This window comes from Elephas maximus, chromosome 5 (assembly GCF_024166365.1).
Source record: "Elephas maximus indicus isolate mEleMax1 chromosome 5, mEleMax1 primary haplotype, whole genome shotgun sequence".
NCBI lineage: Eukaryota > Metazoa > Chordata > Mammalia > Proboscidea > Elephantidae > Elephas > Elephas maximus.
The window spans coordinates 69,547,053-69,567,516 of record NC_064823.1 but is presented as its reverse complement, the minus strand read 5'-3'; the positions used below and the strand labels follow the sequence as shown (position 1 = coordinate 69,567,516).

At 34.6% G+C, this 20,464-nt stretch overlaps 2 protein-coding genes across 4 annotated transcripts in view; one reads left to right on the top strand and one right to left on the bottom strand.

Moving 5' to 3' along the window:
- PTPN13 (protein tyrosine phosphatase non-receptor type 13) overlaps positions 1-20,464 on the top strand; it is a 1,019,774-nt gene that overhangs the window by 130,331 nt on the left and 868,979 nt on the right. The gene's annotated exons all lie outside the window — the stretch shown is intronic.
- Positions 1-20,464, bottom strand: part of MAPK10 (mitogen-activated protein kinase 10) — a 375,739-nt gene that overhangs the window by 64,670 nt on the left and 290,605 nt on the right. For 2 of the 3 annotated variants that reach the window (XM_049885815.1, XM_049885816.1), the window contains exons 4-7: positions 18,716-18,774; positions 17,628-17,766; positions 16,767-16,932; positions 14,278-14,349 (exon numbers count right to left, since the gene is read on the bottom strand). In XM_049885815.1, coding sequence (XP_049741772.1) covers positions 14,278-14,349; positions 16,767-16,932; positions 17,628-17,766; positions 18,716-18,774 — 436 coding nt within the window. The remainder of the gene's footprint in view (positions 1-14,277; positions 14,350-16,766; positions 16,933-17,627; positions 17,767-18,715; positions 18,775-20,464) is intronic. The other variant, XM_049885817.1, reaches the window with a different exon arrangement.

Genomic DNA, 20,464 nt, shown 5'->3' with positions numbered 1-20,464 from the left:
TCCTGTTAATTTGTTGGACCAGGACCTTTTATCTAAGTTGGCTTGTCATTTACAATTTTCAGAAAAAGGAGATATATTATTGAGCTTGCGAAATTCCCCAAAAACCCTTAATGAGGGATCTGAATCAGAACTTATTCAAAGGGAAGAAAGTGCTTGCTGTTTGCAAACATTAGTCATGCACAAAGACAATGTGAACCCCCCTAATCCATTTTTCTCTGACCTCGTTTCATCAAATCTTGAAACCTTTTGGGCCACCACATCTACCAAATTAGTTGAAAGCACTGCAGATATAGTGCTTGGAAATTTTCTAAATGTTTATTGTCCCCATGCCATATCTGTGATACTTAACTCTTCTTTGACTCAACATCTTTCCACCAATAGGCTCACTTCCTATGAAGTGCTCCTCCTGGATGCACCTAATATTAGACTACATTCTATAGCTTGTTTAAATCCTGCCACTCTCCTTCCAGAAATCGGCAATACGGATTACTCAACACATGATTGTTTACATATAACTGAATAGCTTTTAACACCCTGAAAAGATTTAAGAAAAACTCCTGTGGCTAATCCTGATTTAGTTCTATTTGTTGATGGTTCCTATTTGAAGCCTGGTCCTACTAGCTCTCACTATGAGGCTGGATGTGCTATCACAACCTCTACTGAGGTTTTTGGAAGTCAAGCCTTTCCCAAAGCTACTTCAGCCCAAGAAACTGAATTAATTCCTCTTACTGGAGCCCGCAAACTTTCTAAAGGAAAGTCCACGAATGTTTACACAGATTCTAAATATACCATGGACTGTAAAAAGAATGAACAAATCTGTCATAGAAGAAGTACAGCCAGAATGCTCCTTAGAAGAGAGTGTGGCGAGACTTTGTCTCATGTACTTTGGACATCTTCTCAGGAGGGACCAGTCCGTGAAGAAGGACATCATGCTTAGTAAAGTATAGGCTCAGCAAGAGAGGAAGACCCTCAATGAGATGGATTGACACTGTGGCTGCAGCAAGGGGCTCAAACATAACAATAATGGTGAGGATGGTGTAGGACAGGGCAGTGTTTTGTTCTGTTGTGCATAGGGTCACTATGAGTCAAAACTGACTCAATGGCACCTAAAAACAACAAATATGACTTCAGAGTGACTCATGATTTTAGCATGTTATGGTAACAGAGAGGATTTCTAATCTCTTCTGGAACTGCCATAAAAAAATGGAGATTTAATAGCAGACCTTACAGATACCTTATTACTGCCCTGTCAGATTGCTGAAATAAATATACAGGCTTATTGACCTAAAGGAGTCCCTCAGACTACAGAGATCAGAAGAAATAACCTTGCTGATGAAGCGGCTAAACAAGTCACCTTTCAAATTATTTTAGTCCTAATGAAAACAGAAAAAGATTGCCTTGACTTGTTCATAAACAATCATAACCTTAATGAATTAACTTTAGAAAAATCAGTGAAAAACCAACTATTAGCTAAAACTGAGGAAATTAAAAAATGGAAAAAAAAAGCAGATTGTTCTCAGGATCCCATAAACAAATTTTGGTTAAGGGCTCATCAGAAACTTGCCTTACCTAAATCATTTCATACCCCTATGTTGGAAACTCCCCATGAAGAACCCCATCCAGGACTAGATAAAATGGTTAAAATTTTGAAGAAGTATTGATGGGAACAATTTTTTGAAGCAGCCAAGCATGTTGCCTCTTATTGTTCTAGTGTTTCCTGCTATAACCCAGGCAAAACTTCTAAGTATCACCTGGAAAATACCCATTATCTTCAGGACATATACTTGAATGGCAATTATATTTTATTCAGCTCCCACCTTCAAATTTACAAATATGTATTAGTGATAGTTTGCAGATTTTCACATTGGGTAGAAGCTTTTCCCAGCTGTCATACCACTGCAAACTTTGTAGCTAAGAAACTTCTTGAAAATATAACCCCCAGGTGGGGAGCACCAACAATTCCTTGCAATGACAGGGGGGACCCATTTTAGTATGCAAGTAATTAAAGAAATTTATAAGATTTTTTCCTATTTATCAACGACTTCATTGCCCTTGCCATTTGCAATCTTCCAGGCTAGTAGAAAGAACTAATGGTATAATAAAAAATCAATTAGCCAAGATTTCTGAGGATTAGTCAAATGTTTTAGGAAATGTTTTTCAAATTCTTGTACTCACAATGTAACGCTACTTGCTATCCAAAAGATCATATATTTTGAAGAAACAGAGACTCCTTAGAAAATATTTTGGCTTTTACTTTGGCCAATGCCCTTCTCTGTCAAGTATTCCTATTAATTTTGCCCTGGTATTACACACCCTTCTTAAAAGATCACAGAAGCAGAGGTCCAAGCTATGGCATGGCACAGATGGCACAGATGATGCCTGGCTACCTTTCATGGAGAGTGCCTGAGATCTCAAAAGCTTATTTTAAACAGGCAGCTATTTAACAGATGCATGGAAAATAAGTTCATGCAAAAGAAGACACTCATATAATAGTAATCAGTCAATTTCTATAGAAATTCTTGATCAGAAGTGGGGATTGTGACGGAGCCCCCAAAATCTAGGTGCTTGGCATGAGGAGAGGCTTCTGCCAAAGATGTTGGCCAGACTCTATTTTGTTGTTTACTGCTCATTCTGAGCTGACTCTCAAAAATCAGCTAGCCAGAATACCTCAGGAAATCTGCACACTCCCTCCCTTCTCTTCCTCTCACAGCATGCCCCCAGGAAGGATACTTAGGATGGCCCCAGAAATACCCACAGATTACCAAGATGTTAATTGAATTAAACTTTATGATTAACAAAATAATGCTGAAGGGAGTTCATCATTGGTGTCTGTTAAAGCATGATTTTGTAAATGTCAACTAATCAGAATTTTTCCCTTATGTTCCTGAATTTTCTGTACTTAAACTCTATGAAAAATTCCTTTCACCAGAGCACTTTTGTGAATTCTCATGAAGTGCTGCCCGATCCAGATAGCTTTATTCTTTCAGTAAAACTTTTTGCTTTAATTTTAACAGAGACTTCAGTTTACTCTTTGACAATACACCTGCTCCTCACTTACTGACCATCTCGTTATCTGACATTTCGCATTTACAACAGTAGTGAAATATCTACTATCCAATTATTTTGTCCATTAACAACATACATCTAGCAGTAATGAGTACCAAGTTGTGAGGCAAGAATAATGCTGGCTATGATGGTTAAGATTATGTGTCTACTTGGCTGGGCCATGATTCTCAGTGGTTTAGCAGTTTTGTAATGATGTCTTTAATCAGTTATGTAGGCTGTAATTTGGCAGTTATGTAATGATGTAGTCATTCTCCATTTTCTGATGTGATGTGACCATCCATTTTCACATAACACCAGTTTCACATAATGACCTGATCTTTGGAACCTAACCATGTCCACAAGTGAGGAAAGGGTGTATAATAATTACCTTTTCCAATAAGGGAAACTCGTCACTCACTGGGTAATCAATTCCACTGTTGAAACTATTTAGAAAGGCATTTCATACACTGAATCATAATTGACTCTATGGAACTTCTCTCCATCATTTAAATAGGAATTACCCTGTTTCCTCACTGAAATAATAATCTTAAAATGTATGAATGTAATCTCTAATCTCTAACTAATCCTCCACTAAAACTGGGAAGTTTTTATTTTTCAGACTAAAATTTCTTGATTTTTCAACCTCTGTCATATATGCCTTTAAACAATAATAGCAATAACAACAATAGATGATCTAAATAGAACCCTAGTCCCACTTGGCTTTAGTCTCCATTGGTCCTAGACAGTTGTTGGTTTGACTAACTGGTTAATTCTTTTATGGATATTCCAAAGTAAAAGGGGAACATTTTTTGAAAATTTGTCTTCATGAGAGAACTAAAAATAAATATAGTAGATCACAAAGGCTTTGCATAAAAATAATGCAGAGATATAAACTCTAGGTTCAAACCTGTGATGTATGTCTTGAATTTCATTTTCTTTAATATATTTTTCTGTGTGATAATACCCTGGAAACCTTCTCAATTCCCATTTAATTTTATATATTATTTACTATCCCTAGACTATTGGGGTGTTTTTAGAGACTATCCATTGCTTTTGCTGCCTAAGTACTAAGCCTGTATCTCAAAATGGTAAGGTCTATTATTATGACTTACAAAAGTGGAATATACACACAAATTCATATTTAATTTTATATACTTAAGCCAGGATTATTTCTCAAGATAAAGCCATTGTACTAAATCTCATGAATCAATCATCCCATGCAAAACAGGAAATAGGTAAGAAAGGAATTTCATACTAAATTTTGTTGGGGCAGGCAGGAATGTGAATGGCTTAAGCCTTCCTTCAACTAATATATGTATTAGTTGTCAAGGTGAGATAAGATTGTTTTATGGAATTTTCAAGATATTCTAGTGAGTGCTATTTCTGCATAGAGATTAGAAGATATTGGCAAATTCAATTACTGCTGGAAACGAGATTTCATGCTTTCTGAGAAATTCTGATAAAATATTGGTTCTCTTAATTGTTCTGCACACTAATGCTGCCCAGGTAGAATTCTGACTGCTTTTATGATTCTGATTCTTCGTATTCTCCCTCCCATTATCAGTATCTACGTAGGAGGAGAGCAGATTCATTTGCAATTATAATGCTCAGAAATTAAGGCATTTGCCTTAGACGGGATGTTACATAAGTTTTGATGTTAGTAAAATATGGTTATTAATTTTCTAAGCAAAAACCTCTGAAAATCTCAAGTGTCACATCATTTGTTGGTCTTTAGATTATACTAAATTATCTTTTTCTACTTCTAGCCAAGAGATAAAAATAATATATGTAGGCACTGTCAATTCAAATCTAAATAAATAATATGTTGCTACTTCCACACTCTATCTAATGGCTTGGAAAATGATCTATGATTAAATAATGTTTGGACTATGTGAGTTTCTATCTACTAACCTGGCAAATATTTCACGTACAGATTATATGGCTCTTGTAAACTTGATTCTGGGACCAAACTGCTTTTCTCCTTAACCTACCTGATAATGTTTTCATTCAGCAAAAGATTCAGACAATGTGCTTCAATAAATTTCTTTTGATGAATACCTCAATGTACAACAGTGAGAAGGTTTGATAGTTTTTTTTAAATCAGAACATAATTTCTTTAAAATTTTTATATTATGTTTTCAAAACTTTATAATTTTATACAGTCCTTGAGTGGTTCAAGGGGTTAAGTGCTTGACTACCAGCCAAAAGGTTGGCGGTTTGAATCCATCCACAGTGACCTTGGAAGACAAGCCTGGTGATCTGTTTTTGAAAGGCCACAGCCTGGAAAAACCTATGAAGAATTTTTACTCTGCATACAGAGGGTCATCATGAGTCAGAACTGACTGAATGGCAACTTACCAAAAACACATTGTTTTAAACTCTAGTGCAAATACAGAAATTATAAAAGATTAACAGATGTGTAAACTGAGAATGTACATTTTTGCACTGTAAAGCTAAGGAAGAAAAACAAACACCAATTCATGGCACACAAACCTATATATTCTAATGCCATAAAACAGGGAGAAATTTTCTTTTTGAGTCTACATATTCAACTCGTTTTCTTTCTTTATAACATTTACATGAAAATATTAATTTTTTACATTTCTTTAAAAGAGACTTGCTATTTACATTTTTCTTTTCTTTTTTTACCCAGAACCAAAAAAAAAAAAACCCAGTGTCGTAGAGTCGATTCCAACTCATAGCGACCCTATAGGACAGAGTAGAACTGCCCCATAGAGTTTCCAAGGAGCGCCTGGTGGATTCAAACTGCTGACCCTTTGGTTGGCAGCCGTAGCACTTAACAGAACAGAAAAAAAGTCAATTCAAATTACGATAAAGGGAAACTCTTAGCTTTATATTAAATTATAAATAAAATTATAAACTAATGAATTTACAAAATATTTTAACACAAAAAAGCTTAAATAATTTTTATTGCATCAAAACATTTGAAATTTTCATTTTTCAAAATCTATACAATTCTGCAGTATATATAACTAACTAATAAAGAAGAGTCTTGATGTTGCAAAATTATCTTTTAAAAGAACTTTTTGTGTTCCGATCAACAAATAGTAAATTTTGGCTCCAAATTAATATAATCATATAATCACCAAAGTAAACACAAGCTCACTGCAGATGTAACTAACCTTGTCCTCATTCTGTTCATCAACTTGTAGAAGTATTTTATTAAGTGTCAAATTATTTATCTTACTTCCCCTTTCCTGTTTTCTAATTCAGATAATTCTAATTTCTCATTTGAGAGAATAATTTCTTATTCCAGATTGTCTTTTAGGTATTTCCATTTTTTTATACTCAGTTCATTCAATCTGAAGATCATTTGATCTGGAGTTTCCCAAGACTAATTAGGTTTATAACACACAAATTGGAATTCCTTACCCATTGTCTTAGCTATCTAGTGTTGTTATAACAAATATACTACAAGTGAATGGTTTTAACAAACAGAAATGTATTTCCTTACAGTTTAGGAAGCTAGAAGCCTGAATTCAGAGTGTCGGCTCTAGGGTAAGGTTTTCTTTCTCTGTTGACTCTAGAAAAAGATCCTTGTCTTTTAAGCATCTGCTTCCCGGTTCTCTGGAGATTTCCATGTGTCTTGGCATCTGTCTTACCCCATCTTCTGCTTCTCTGGTTTGCTTGTTTAATCTCTTTTATATCTCAAAAGAGATTGACTCAAGATACACCCTACACTAATCCTGCCTCATTAACATAACAAGGACAATGCATTCCTAAATGGGATTATAACCACAGGCACAGAGGTTAGGATTTACAACACATATTTTGGGGGTACACAACTCAATCCATAACATTCCACCCTGTGGTCTCCTAAAATTTGTGTCCTTGCCACATTCATCCCATCACATCATCTCAAAAGTCTTAAATTAACTCCAAATCAAATATCTTCTGAATCATCTAAATCAAATATGGGTAAGACTTTAGGTGTATTCCATCCTGGAGCAAAATTCTTCTTCACCTGTGAACGTGTGAAATCTTAACAACAACCCCACACTCCAGAAGTGAGTTACCAAAGATCTGACTCTTTGAAACCTAGGAGGCTGTGGTCCCACCCTTTGAGATCAAGAATACCACGACCCCACCCTTTGAAAGTGAGTCTTTTCAACAGTTCTGCTGATCTCCAGGGATGGCCCCTTTCTTTTCTTGGAGGACAACAAATGTAGCTCCTTTGGACTGTTTCCTGCCTCTAGAATTCCAAGAGGCAGACAGCGTTCTTTCCTTTTTCTTTCTCTGTCCCCTTGCATCTAAGCTGATGGGTTTTATGCTAAGGTAGTTGGTTAGATCCAGCAGTCATAGGCTTAATCTCTCTAACAAAAGATGGTGTAGCCACATCCTTGGTGAACATTCTAGGACACGTGCTCTTAGTTTGTACAACAGAATTTTCCAAATCTCTAAGTTCTATTTTCATTTTGCACAGTTCATTTTTAAGTCCATTTCTTTACTCTCACATTTTACTATATGCAAAAAGAAGAAACCATGTGGCCCCTTTAAGATCTTGCTTAGAATTATCATCAGCTTAATATCCAAGTTCATCACTTACTGGTTCTACCTTCCACAAAACAGTTGAACATAATTGAAACAAGTTCTTTGCCACTGCATAAAAAGCATTGCCCTTCTTCCATCGTCCAATCACATGTCTATCATTTCCTTTTAAAGCCTCTTCAGAAGGCTTAACACTTAACATCCACATTTCTAGCAACATTCTATTGCTGGTGCCATATGTACTCTCTAAAACGATAGAGACTTTCTCTATAGCTCTTCTTACTTCTTTCTGAGCCCCTCATCAGAATCACTTTTGACATCCATAATTCTACCAATAGTTTCTTCAACACAAGGCTTTTACTATTAAAAAAAAAAAAAAACAACTGCTGTCGAGTCTATTCCAACCCTTTTACTATTAATCACCTTAAAACTCTTCCAGTTGCTACTCATTATCTAATCCCAAAACCACTTCCACATTTTAGGTATTTGTTAGAGCAGCACCCCCATTTGTTGGTACCAAATTCTGTCTTAGTTATCCAGTGCTACTATAACAGAAATACCACAAATGGGTGGCTTTAACACAGAGAAATTAATTTTCTCACAGTTTAGGAAGCTAGAAGTCCAAATTCCAGGTAGAAGCACTGGCTCTAGGGGAAAGTTTTTTTTCTCTCTTTTGGTTCTGGAGGAAGGTCCTTGTCTCTTCAGCTTCTGCTTCCTGGTTTCTTGGAGATCTCCATGTGTCTTGGCATCTATCTTACCCCATCTTTGCTTCTCTGGCTTGCTTGTTTAATCTCTTTTTTATCTCAAGAGAATGACTCAAGATATACCCTACACTAATCCTGCCTCATTACCATAACAAGGACAACTCATTCCCAAAATGGGATTATAACTACAGGCATAGAGGTTAAGATTTACAACACATATTTTTGGGGGGCACAATACAATCCATAACACCCATTAAGATACTTATAGGTGTGTGTATGTTTATACATATAATGTTTTGTAAGTATTTAATGATTTATTATCATAAGAATCCTGTGAGAGAGGAAAAGGAGGTATTTTATAAAGTAAATTGAAGTTTAAGCATGAAGTCACATCACTAGAAAGTGGAAAACACCAGTACGCATTGTTTGATTCCTATTCTAATATGAGCTCAAGATTCATTTGATTACTGAAGGGAAAGTCTTGTAATATTACTATTCATAAACTCAGTCATAAGAGCCAAATGCACCAAAGGGCAGTTTGAAAAGAATATCAAAGAAAAGACTAAGGAATTTGTTTTATTATTTGTGGTTGTTTCTTCCCCCTCAATATTTTATTTCACTTATAAAGAATGTCAGTACTCTGTCTATAGAATTATAGAGTGATAAGAAAAATGATAAGCTTTTAAACTTTCCTATATAATTTTCCAGGAGACAAAGAACTACTGGATACTCCAGAAGTCCTAGTGGGTGCTTTGTAAATGGGATGTTCAGTAGCTTCCTCTCCAAGATTTCAAGGTGTCAAGTTCCAGCTCCTCCATTCCCTGCCTTTGTTTCACCTCAGCTGTCCTCCACTCTGTAGCCTCTTTAACTTTCTGACTCTTTGCTGTATCCCTGTCTGAGCTTCTTTTATGATCTTTATGCCTTACCCTGCCCTCTGGTGTACTTTGGCATACTCTAAACTTCTTGGGAGAGGGATTTTTACTCTAGTAACTCTATTCACCTTACATCTTTTCAGATCACTTCAGAATCTCTAGTGATTTCTGTTTCACTCAAATTTTCTCAAAATAATAAGAGGAGTAAGCAAGCTAGTAGTGAAAATATATTCTTTTAAACAAATCTAAAGAAATAATAATCTTATTTTTAAAAGTATATTCATCATTTCTTGCTATTTGCTTATGGATTTGAAAGAATGGCTACTGAACTTTCACATCCCAATTTTATTTAAACCTCTAAATTATATATTTTATGAGATAACTCTGTATTGCCTTAAATATCAAGGAACAGTCTCAGACTACCCTATTGTTGTCGAGTGGGTTCTGACTCCTAGCGACCCTGTAAGACAGAGTAGAACTGCCTCATATGGTTTCCAAGGCTGTAAATCTTTACAGAAGCAGACTGCCATATCTTCCTCCCACTGAGCAGCTGTTGAGTTTGAACTTCCCAACTTTCGGTTAGCAGCCAAGTGCTTTAACTACTGTGACACCAGGACTCCCTATAGTCTTAGACTATAAAAAAGACTATAGTAATGTATTAATTGCAAAAGTTCCTAGGAAGTGAGTCCTGTTATTTCAAAAAGGTAAGAAGGATTCAGAAATAACTCTGTACCAAACAGATCTAATAACAATCTGCAACCTCTAATTTTTGTTCATTTAACTTTCATTATTCCTAATTTTAATGCTCACACCTATAAAATGTTTGAAACTCAGTTGACTTGAGGATGCTTTCTTTATGTCTTCAAACATGTTTTTGTCTAATTATTTACCTGCTCCTTATTAATTTTGCATGGTTACATATAAATGCCTTTCATTCTAACTAAAATGTCTGATGGCCAATGGAGAGAAAGGCAAGTGGTGTGTTTTAGCAGTCTAACTGTCAGCTTTATCTAGACATAATATACTTGAGGTCTAGAATCTTCTAGTGAGCGAGGTGTGCATGTCTTTAACATCACCCATGTCCAGAAAATTCTCAATAAGAAGAATATCACAGGGCTTATTTGAAGAAGATGTTGACATGTGAGTTAGAATGAAAAAACAAGGTGGAAAGAATGTGTCTAAAAGAAGCAGGTATAATCAAAGAGTTCATGAAGACTATACCGGTATTACAGGAATTATAGGAATAAAGACCATGGTATGCCCTTGTTGGGGTCTGGGGTACATGAAGGAGTGACTCTATAGCTCTTTAAAAAAAAAAAAAAAACTTTTCAGAAAAAGCATTGTAGAAGAGCTTTACTGTAAATTATTATTAAAATAAACAAAATCAGTGTGAAAGGTAAAGTTATTGATACCTTTTATATGGTCTTTGGACTATGTAAAGAAAATAATGGACCTAGCATATTTATTGCTCTCCAACTTGAAATTCCCATTGGTCTAAGCATTTTTAGTAATACTACATAACCTGTAATGTCATCATAAAAAACCCAACCCAGTGCCGTCGAGTAGATTCTGACTCATAGCGACCCCACAGGACAGAGTAGAACTGCCCCATAGAGTTTCCTAAGGAGTGCTAATGTCATCATATATGCTATGAAATATGTTTTAGTCATGAAGGTATAGTGAGAATTGAGTATAATAGTGCATATTTGTGTAATTAACAAACTCTTTACTCAATAAAAATAAATGTTTTAAAAATGTTCTTTGGATATTAAAATAACTAGCAAGGTAATGAATGGAAAAGCAAATGTGTGTTTTATTTAGTTTTTTGCTTGCTTAGCCAATAGTTTAATACAGTAATAAAAAAATACCCTATAATATCATCTGGGTCATATCAATAGTCCAGAAGTCCACACAATGTTTCTCCAAATTCAAAGACAGTTTTAATCTGGGAAAGGAGTTGAAACTTTCAGTCATCAGTGACAATTTCATAAGATCTCCTGATTCGTCAAGGCATTTTACTATTTTTGCTTAAGGTTCATATTAGGGAAGGGAATATTATAAAGTTTGTAGAGACAGAGAGAGGAATAATGGTATTATCTCATCATTTTTCAGCCTCAGAGAAGCTCAGTAGAGATCATTTTCAACAATTATGAGTCAAAGTCAAGAGAACTTATGATTTTTTTTTTAAATCTCAAGGTATCAATGATCATATAATAAACTGTGATATTGCTTCCAGTGAATCCTGGATTCATATCAAGATGCTAAAATATTGGTATAACCTCCATCCATGTGTCTGATCATCACGGTTTAGTGAAGTCAGCTCAAGGCTTTGGTCTCTAGATCACTGGGAGGAAGGCTTACTCAAAAAATGGACATAATTTCATTTAAAGATTAATGAAACAAGTCCACTCAGAATTAACAAAGCACACATAGATCATTGCTAATAGGAACCTCTAAGGTTTAGATTATTTTTGAAATGTGGTCATGGTTTAAGACATCAAATTATAATGTTAATTATCAGTAAAATAAATTTAGAACTTCAATTCATACGGAAACATTTTTAAAGTAATGGCATTTGTTTTAACTCATGTCAATTGAAAATTATTTATCTATATTTAAGTAAAATTAAATTTAAGTAGTAAGTTTTTGACTGTAAACACCTTTTCCTTGTTTAGTTTAGGTCTGTATGTAGGCTCTCGCTCACGTAGGCACTAGACTATCAAAGATTGATATTCTATACAATTATCACATGAGATAAAGGAATACTGAATGCAAACCCTTATCACAATCTACATTTTGTGATTTACAGTTTATTCAATTCTTAGGATCAGACTTATCAAGAATATAGATTTTATATATTGGTTTTTTCATAATTTACTGTGTTCTAAATATTCTTTTAAAATATAAACTAGATTTTCTTTTTAAAGGGCTTCTAAAAGAATTTTGGGAAGAAAATAGAATTACCAATCCAGTGCTATTATAGTTGTTTGTTTTTCTGAAGTTTATATTAGGTTAAAAAATGTTTTGATTTTTCCTAATTTTATTGACTTCTAAATTTAATATTGTTAAAATAGCAAATGAGCAACCCTGATAAATGTCTGAAGAGCTAATTAGATCTCAGTGAATAACAATGCCACATGGAAATCAAGTAGCCCATAACAACAATGTGATATGGAAAGGAGATATCCTGTGACTTCTTATCTTCTACAAACAAGTACGTTCTAGAGATGTGGCTAAGCAACTCTCTTTGAGTATTGATTGAGAATTTGGGTTAAAATGGCTCTTTTTTTAACTGAAATGTATTATACGCTAAAGGTCAAAAAGGTCAAAGCACAAAGAAAGAAATTCCTGTTCTTGAATGAAACCGATATATTTAAATACAAATTGTAATATTGTTCAAATCAACTACATTAAGAACACAATCAATCCCCAAACTATCCTTATTTATAAACTATAAATAAGTAATTTAAAATATAGTGAATTTTCCTAAGGAGTCATATAAAACTTGATGGTAAAAATGATACTTCACAATATAGGTAGCAAAGGACCATGGAACAAATGGAGATTTAGGACTTTAAGGTTGGTTAAAAATAAAAGGCAGCCATGTGGCTTGCTCATGTTCTAGACCAGCACCATCCAGTAGAAAAACGACAGCTATAAATACAAACCATATCTAATTTTAAGCTTTCTAGTACTCACATTAAAAAGAATAAAAAGAAAAAGGTGAAATTAATTTTAAAAATATTATTTAAACCAATATATTCAAAATATTATTATTTCAATGCATAATCAATATAGAAAACATCAATGAGATATTTTACATTCTTTTTTCATGTCTTCAAAATCTGGTATGCATTTTATACATACAGCACAACTCAATTCAGATCAGCCGTAATTTCAAGTGCTGAATACCTACATGTAGCTGGTGGCTACCATATTGGATAGTACAGTTCTAGAAAATGTCTTTATTCTTACTTTACTATTGGAATTTAAATAATATTTTATTGATAGCTAGCAGAATGAATAAATGCCTACCTACATAAATGCACACTCATTGTGGTATCAACTTCTTATTGAGTCAGATTTTTTTTTTTCTGGTATTACTGACCGTTTCTTCTACTTAAATTTTAACGATCATAATCCTTTCATAATGAAAGGGTTCCTTACTAGAGCCTTTTTATTAACAAATAGAATAGAGTTATAGACCACATGTTTATTGCCAATTTCCAAAAGATTCAAACACAGTAAATATACTGAACCCAATCTTGCATTATCATTGATAAAATTACCAGTTGTTACATTTGCACTAGCATTTGTTAGCAGGGTAAATTCTCCTATTAATATGTAAACTGTATTATTTATATGTTACAACACAAATATGTGTCTGTTAGACAGTGAATTTTTGTTCATTTAAGAAATATACTAGCTCATTTAATAACTCCAAATCATACATAGCTCTCTAAGAAATTTCTAATGCAGGACTCAGTGGTAGAATGGAAATCAATACCACTTTTTAAAATTCTAAATTTGGTTGGAAAAGCAAGCATGTGTGTCACATCTTTAAGTCCAGAAAGGGAAACTTATTTTAAACTCACCTGACCTCTGTCAATTTGAATAATAATTATGATTTTTACATGTGGAAGTTCATTCTTTTAGGGGGATATGCTACATATTGACCTATTTAGGAACAGATATAGTGTCAACAGTAATTCAAATCAATGAAGCTGTAGACAGAGCTTAAGATGTCAGCAAAGAGAGAAATGTTCTTAAATGGAGAAGCATAAAATTCTTTTTAGAAAAAAGGTAGAAAGTACTTGGTAGTGAGTTCTTTTGCTTGTCATAAATATATTTTAATCATTTGGAGTCTGATGGCCTCTTTTTACAGAAAAAAAAAAATTGCTATTTTGAGTAACAGGCAAGAATATAAGAAGAAAAAGGCCCGTTGAAAATATAGTTAAAGCAAGTCATTGTGGTAAGTATTGTTCAGTACTGGTCAGATTTTAAGAATCGACACTTTTTTTTTTAATCACAGTTACACCACTTACCCAACTTTTTGCTTCTATCTTTACTGTCCTGGTAAAAATATTACATGTTTAAAAGGAGAAAGAACAAAACAGGTAAAGCTGCAGCAAAAGGTACAAGGATACAATCCCTTCCTGGAAAGAGGATTTTGTGGCGAACCATTTCTCCCATAATGCATCCCACAGACCATATATCCACTAGAACAGGAGAGAGAGGGAAGTGAAGAAAAGGGAGGAAAGTAAAGTTAACTAAGATAATTTACCTCTAAAGGAGGAGGAAAAAGAACAGTTTGATTAGAAGATATAATTTTTGCCTCCCACCAAAAGTTGGCCAACCGGTGAATTAAGACTATTATATAAACAGTGTCTACTGTGAGAATTCAAATTAATAGTAATAATAAATTACTTTACTAGTGTCTTTGATCACCCCTTTATTTCCAAAAAATGGTGAAACATTGGCGACATGGAAAAACAGCAGCTAAGCCAAAAGTGTTCTGATGCCAGTTGATGGCTTAAAGCCACCTATGGATTTTTTATATCATTTGCTGGATGTAGAGGTGACTGTTTCCATTTTCTATTCTATTCAGTGAGGTGACAAAGGGCAACAAGAGACCACCTATTTTTGTCCAAAATACAGAACATTCAACCGAGGCCAAGATACTAGGGAAGAGTTGGAACCATGATTTGCAGACAGAAGAATAGGCATTCCTGGTATACCAGACTTAGTTTTTCCTTCTGAATTTATACTTGTAAATGATCATCGGTTTTAGTTTCTATTTGAGATATTTCAAGAAGAAAGATATATGATGAATTAGTACATGTATAAAGCAGTTATCTGGAAGTAAAGTGAGAAAAAAGTATTAGAAGCATTTTTTTAAAAGTGTTATATACAAATATTAATTTCCCAATTATCGTAGTTGTTAACTAGGCATGTTTCACACACTATGACCAATTTCTATAGCCTATTTTTTATTAAGGACAAAAAGAGCTTTGGGGTTAAAAACATTAAATTGAAATGCTCCTTGGGAAAGGAAGGCAGGGTTAGGTGCACGGGACTGCGGGGCAAGCCTGATGTGGAAGCAAGCGGGTTTTCTGCATGATAACCTTCCTCCTGGTGGTGGGAGGGCAGCACAAAAGTGCTAGGCATGTTTTCTCTGCCCTAGGGGAGACAAAAACTAAGGCATTGACTTGCAACTCTGACTTGCAACTCTTTCTAGTGCATGCTAAAACAGGGAGGGAAAAGGGTGGAGAAGCACGCCATTTGTGGGGTAAATTCAGTCCTCTGGACATCCTTGATTCTTGACTTTTTGTCAACTGCTACCTCTTGGATTATTTTTTAAATAACTGGTAAAAAAAATGTATACAACTATCTTCTTTTCCAAATAAGTTACATGTGGTCACTGCCTTGGGAAGAGGGCTAGATAAGCCTCTTCTGAGTCAAAGAATACCAAAAGTCTGAGCCCCACCAAAGTGAACCTGACCTACTTACGAGCTGATGCTCTCCCTTCCTCTGTAAAATGCACACAACTAGTAGCTGTCTTATAATCTGAAAGGACACACAAAATTTTTTTAAATTTCAGTGGCCTGGTAATTTTCATGAAAGTGCCCTGTAGCTGTGCATTATACAATGATAAGTGTTTTTATAGAATTTATACAAAATGGACTACTAAGAATGAAATCAAATAGAATATAGAAATAAGTATGAAAGGTACATTAAGTACATATATGCTATCTTTATTCAAATAATACCTAAATATATCAGATTTTTTTTTTTTAATATACTGCATTACTCGTAAGATATTTCCTGGTCAAAATAATATATTGCAATACTTTATAATAAGTATTTTATAAGCTTTTTATTTTAATCAAAAAAATTACATTGGAATCATTCTGAAGATTCTCCCTATATTTACTTTTAAACTGAATACGAGATTTTCTTTACAAAAGCAATAGTGTAAAACTTAATATGTTTCCTTTCACCTGATTTTTGGAATGTATAAAGGCTTACTAGGCAATTGCTAACCTAAATATTACCTACAGGGCAGTTTCAAGTATTAAACAAACTCTTAATCCAATTTGAATAATTTGGATTATTCCAAATTCACTCTTCATTTAGAGTTTATGAAGATTTTTACCTCAAGGATTTCTGGTTCTTTTTATTTGATTGTCTTTCCCTAGGACTAGCACCATCTATCTAAGAGGTGACATGAGAACTAAATGGTTCAATGAAATAGATAGATTTCTTCCTGTTTTCACACTCACTGAGTTGTGCTGCAGCCCAGATAGAAATTTTTCTCAATATCTGTATAGCATGTGGCCTAATCTGTCTCCACTTGATTGCTTAATCAGACTCCATTTACAGTTCTTTTTAGCTATAACATTTTAGAGCACTTCCAGCAAAGCGTGCTTTTCAAAACACCCTTCACATTTTTAATGAGTGACTCTTCCTAGTAGTATTAAAAAAAAAAAAAAAAACATTCTGAATATGAAAGCTGGCAGCTCTATTTTAAAAAATCTCATAAATATACATGAAAGAGAACATCACTCCTGCCTGTCTAAAACATGTACTCATTTCCTTCATGTGTTTTGATTCTGCTACTCAGAAGCATCCCTACCGTTCTCCTTGTAGCCCATTCCCAGAATGACCTCGGGGGCTCTGTAATAGCGCGTCACCACATAAGGAGTCATCATGAAGCTTGTGCCTGCTGTCCTGGCTAGTCCAAAGTCGAGGATTTTCAACGTGCAATCAGACTTGACTACAATGTTACTTGGCTTTAAATCCTGATGATAGGAACAACAGAAGAAATTAAATCCAGTGTCAAATTGAACACACAATTTGTACCTACGGAGTCAATCTGGCAAGATGACCAGTCCTATGATCGCACTGATGGTGTGCTCCTTGCCTGCAAAGCACTGTATAAAGCAAATGATTACTGCCCCGAAGAAGTTTACAATTAGTGTTTCGAATGTTTTTTTTTTTTTAATATCCTCAGGAACTTTTTTAAACCCAGAAGAGAGCTCTATCATTTTCACAATTGAAGTTCATCTTGATAAGAAATTTTAGGAAAAGAAAAACATTTATTGTTGTCCTTTAGGTTTCTCCTAATGGAAACACAAGCCCTTTCAGCTTGTATTTCATTTCTAGGCCTGACAGAAGAGCAGATCTGTCTTTACGCTGCCAGAATGAACTGTCTTATTTCAGCTGCATTTACAACCTCTGCCTATCAAGGGACTGGCAAGCATGAGATTTTTCAGAAGCTGACTCTCAATGAGCTGAAAAATAACATTAAACAAAATGAACTCCAGTGCAGCTAGAATTTTCCACTACACAATAGTGAACTTAGCACTAATGTTATTGTCAAAGAAATGAGGAAGTACATCTACTTAACCAAGCTCTCCTACATGAAAATAACCTACAGTTGCCTTTTCTTCTCTCTAAAAGCATCAAAACCTAATTCTGGGGTAGGTGTTCTTACCCTGTGAATAATTCCAGCAGAGTGAAGGTGCTTGATGCCACACAGCATTTGGTATAGCAGGTAAGACATTCGCTCGTGGTCTAATTCCATCTGAATCACCTGGCACAAGTTGGCATCCATCAGTTCCATTACTAAGTAACTAAAGAGCAAATCCAGTGTTAGTTCCAGATCACAAAACCTGCAAAGTGCTTCAATCAAGTTAAAAAACCAAAAACCAAAAAACACCATCGAGTCGATTCCGACTCGTGGTGACCCCATGTGTTCCACAGTAGAACTGCTCCATAGGGTGTTCTTGCCTGTAGTCTTTGCAGGAGCAGATCACTAGGCCTTTCTTCCACAGCACTGCTGGGTGCATTCAAACCTCCAAGCTTTTAGATTAGTAGTCGAGCACCAACATTTTGTACCACCAAATCTGTAAGCCTTCTGAACTTCCCAGCTCTACCTTTGACCGAATCAAGGATTTGCAAAATCTCCAGCTAGTGCCTGAGTATTAGTTAATAGTAACTAACACTCCACAAGGCTGCTAAGTAGAAGCAGCACTTATTAGTGTCTGGTTAACGTCTGTGTGTTTTCCACCTACATTTTGCTCTCATTTGTCCTTGTATTTCCTTAACTCTTTCCAAGTATTATAATTAAAAATAAGTTAAAAAAAATAAATAAGAGTAGCTCCTTCCTTATACTTCTAGATAGATTCTTTCTGCACAAATTCAAAGCCATTACAAAATAGAAGATGATTTTTATCATGTCCATTTTATTAATATTTCTCAAAATGAGTGACTCTAGAAAGCTCATGGAATCAAAATAACAATAATAAGTTATATCTTCCCTGACTGAACTGAGAACAGGGAACAACAAAACCCAGAAAACCATAATGTCAGAAAGAGACAGAAGTGTTCCTACAGGAAGTACTACCGCAAATAGAACCTTCTCAACTTATCACTCATCTCTGTATCACTACCTAGGCACTAATACTCAGCTCTTATCTCCCTTTTACCTCTACAGGGGGCTACTCCTGTATGCCTTTGGAAAATTTCCCTTGAGTTACCGAGTGCTACGCTCTCCCTTCCTTCTTGAGTTTCATAACTTACACATCTTGGAACTCCTCCAGTGTCTTCTGGGGTGTGAAAACATTTAATAAACTAATAATCTGAAAGAGACAGAGTAGAAGGGAGAAAGGAAAGAAAGAAAGAAAGAAAAAGAGAGAAGGAATTAGTTAAAAAATATTTCAAACAAGTATTATTTCTACTCAAACTCACATATTAATGCGCTGGTGGAAACAGAAAACAAATATTGGAAAACAAATTTCTAAAACTCTGTCTCACAGACCACAGGTAAATGTATTCCAAAAGGACATATGATCTGTCCTCAGGATGATGTAGTTAAAAGTTCAAATTCTTAGGAAGAAGGAATAATCAGAGAAATTATCATTATTTTTTAGGGTGTGATTCTCCTCAGTAGATTACAGGGCTGTAAAGAAATTAAATAAAAAGTAGAAAAAACAAGTGAGAGAAATGAGGCAGCAGCAAAAAACTCAACAAGGATTTACCATGGCTGTTTTTCCTTCAAATGAACAAGACGACATTCTAATTCAATATTTTTTTCTGTTGTTACTTTGGTTTCTTTCAATTCTATTGCACCTTCACATGTTAATGGAACTAATGCTCCAATGGTGTGCATCACAGATATTTCCTTTTTTAGGTGAAGAACTGTAGGGCAGGAATCTGACTCAGTTTTTTTATCCCAGCATCTTAAGATGTACAGACGTAAACCAATATTTGTCATGGTCCCTCAATCGCACTATAGTTATCACTTCTTAGAATTGAGTATTCATTTCCTAAATGGATTTTCTTCTTTCCTATGGTAGCTATCATCAGGGTTATTCACTGTTTTATTTTGCTCTCACATTTATTTCTAATATAGAAATTATTTTTACAATTTGAATGTTTTTGTTTAGGATATTAATAATAACCCCTTTGAACTCATTGCTTAGAAGACAAAAACAAATAATATCATATTTGAATCTAAATTACCTATTACATTTTGGAAAATCGTGTCTGTTCACCTTTGCTCCATACTCTGCTAGTCTCCACTAATTTTTTCCTCTACATCATCTGTGTAATTTCTTTTTTCTTTGAGATTATTAATGGAGTTCAACATGACAGACAAAATTAATCATGATCCTACTCTTTCCTTAACAATGAAGCAAGTTACTTTCATTTTATGATGTCTTTCTATTAGTTCTTTTCAAAATGCAGATGTAATTTTTCCCATTACTTAGCACAGTATCTGACACCGATAAATGATTTTTGAATCATAATCTATATGAGTTTTGTCAATAGCAGTTACATTTGATTGTAAGTGAACTTTCTCTCTGTTACAAGTCTGAGAAATTCACTTCCTTACACTTGCATATGTACGTACGTATGTATATACATCCATAAAGCGGGGGTAGCAGGTGGGATGCTACTTACAAATTATCATTTCAATTTTTTAACTCTTTTTAAGTATCACAAATTTGCGCCTCCCGCATTTCAGACAAGAATGAGGCATGATTCCCTCAAATCATCCTATTAAGTGGAAATTTTTCCACAATGTATTACACTATGGGACTTGGGGGAAGGACAATTCGTGGAATAATAAACATATAAAAGTACAAACGGTTACTCTTTTCCATAAGTCACCTCATTTCTTGTATCTATCCATAATCCAATGTCCACGATACTTTTCATCCTCTTTGCTACCATAAAAATACATTGCATTGGACATGTGGTTAATAAAGTATATCCCCACCTCTAATTTGGCCATGGAAAGAACACAGGATTTCTGTAAAAGAAGAC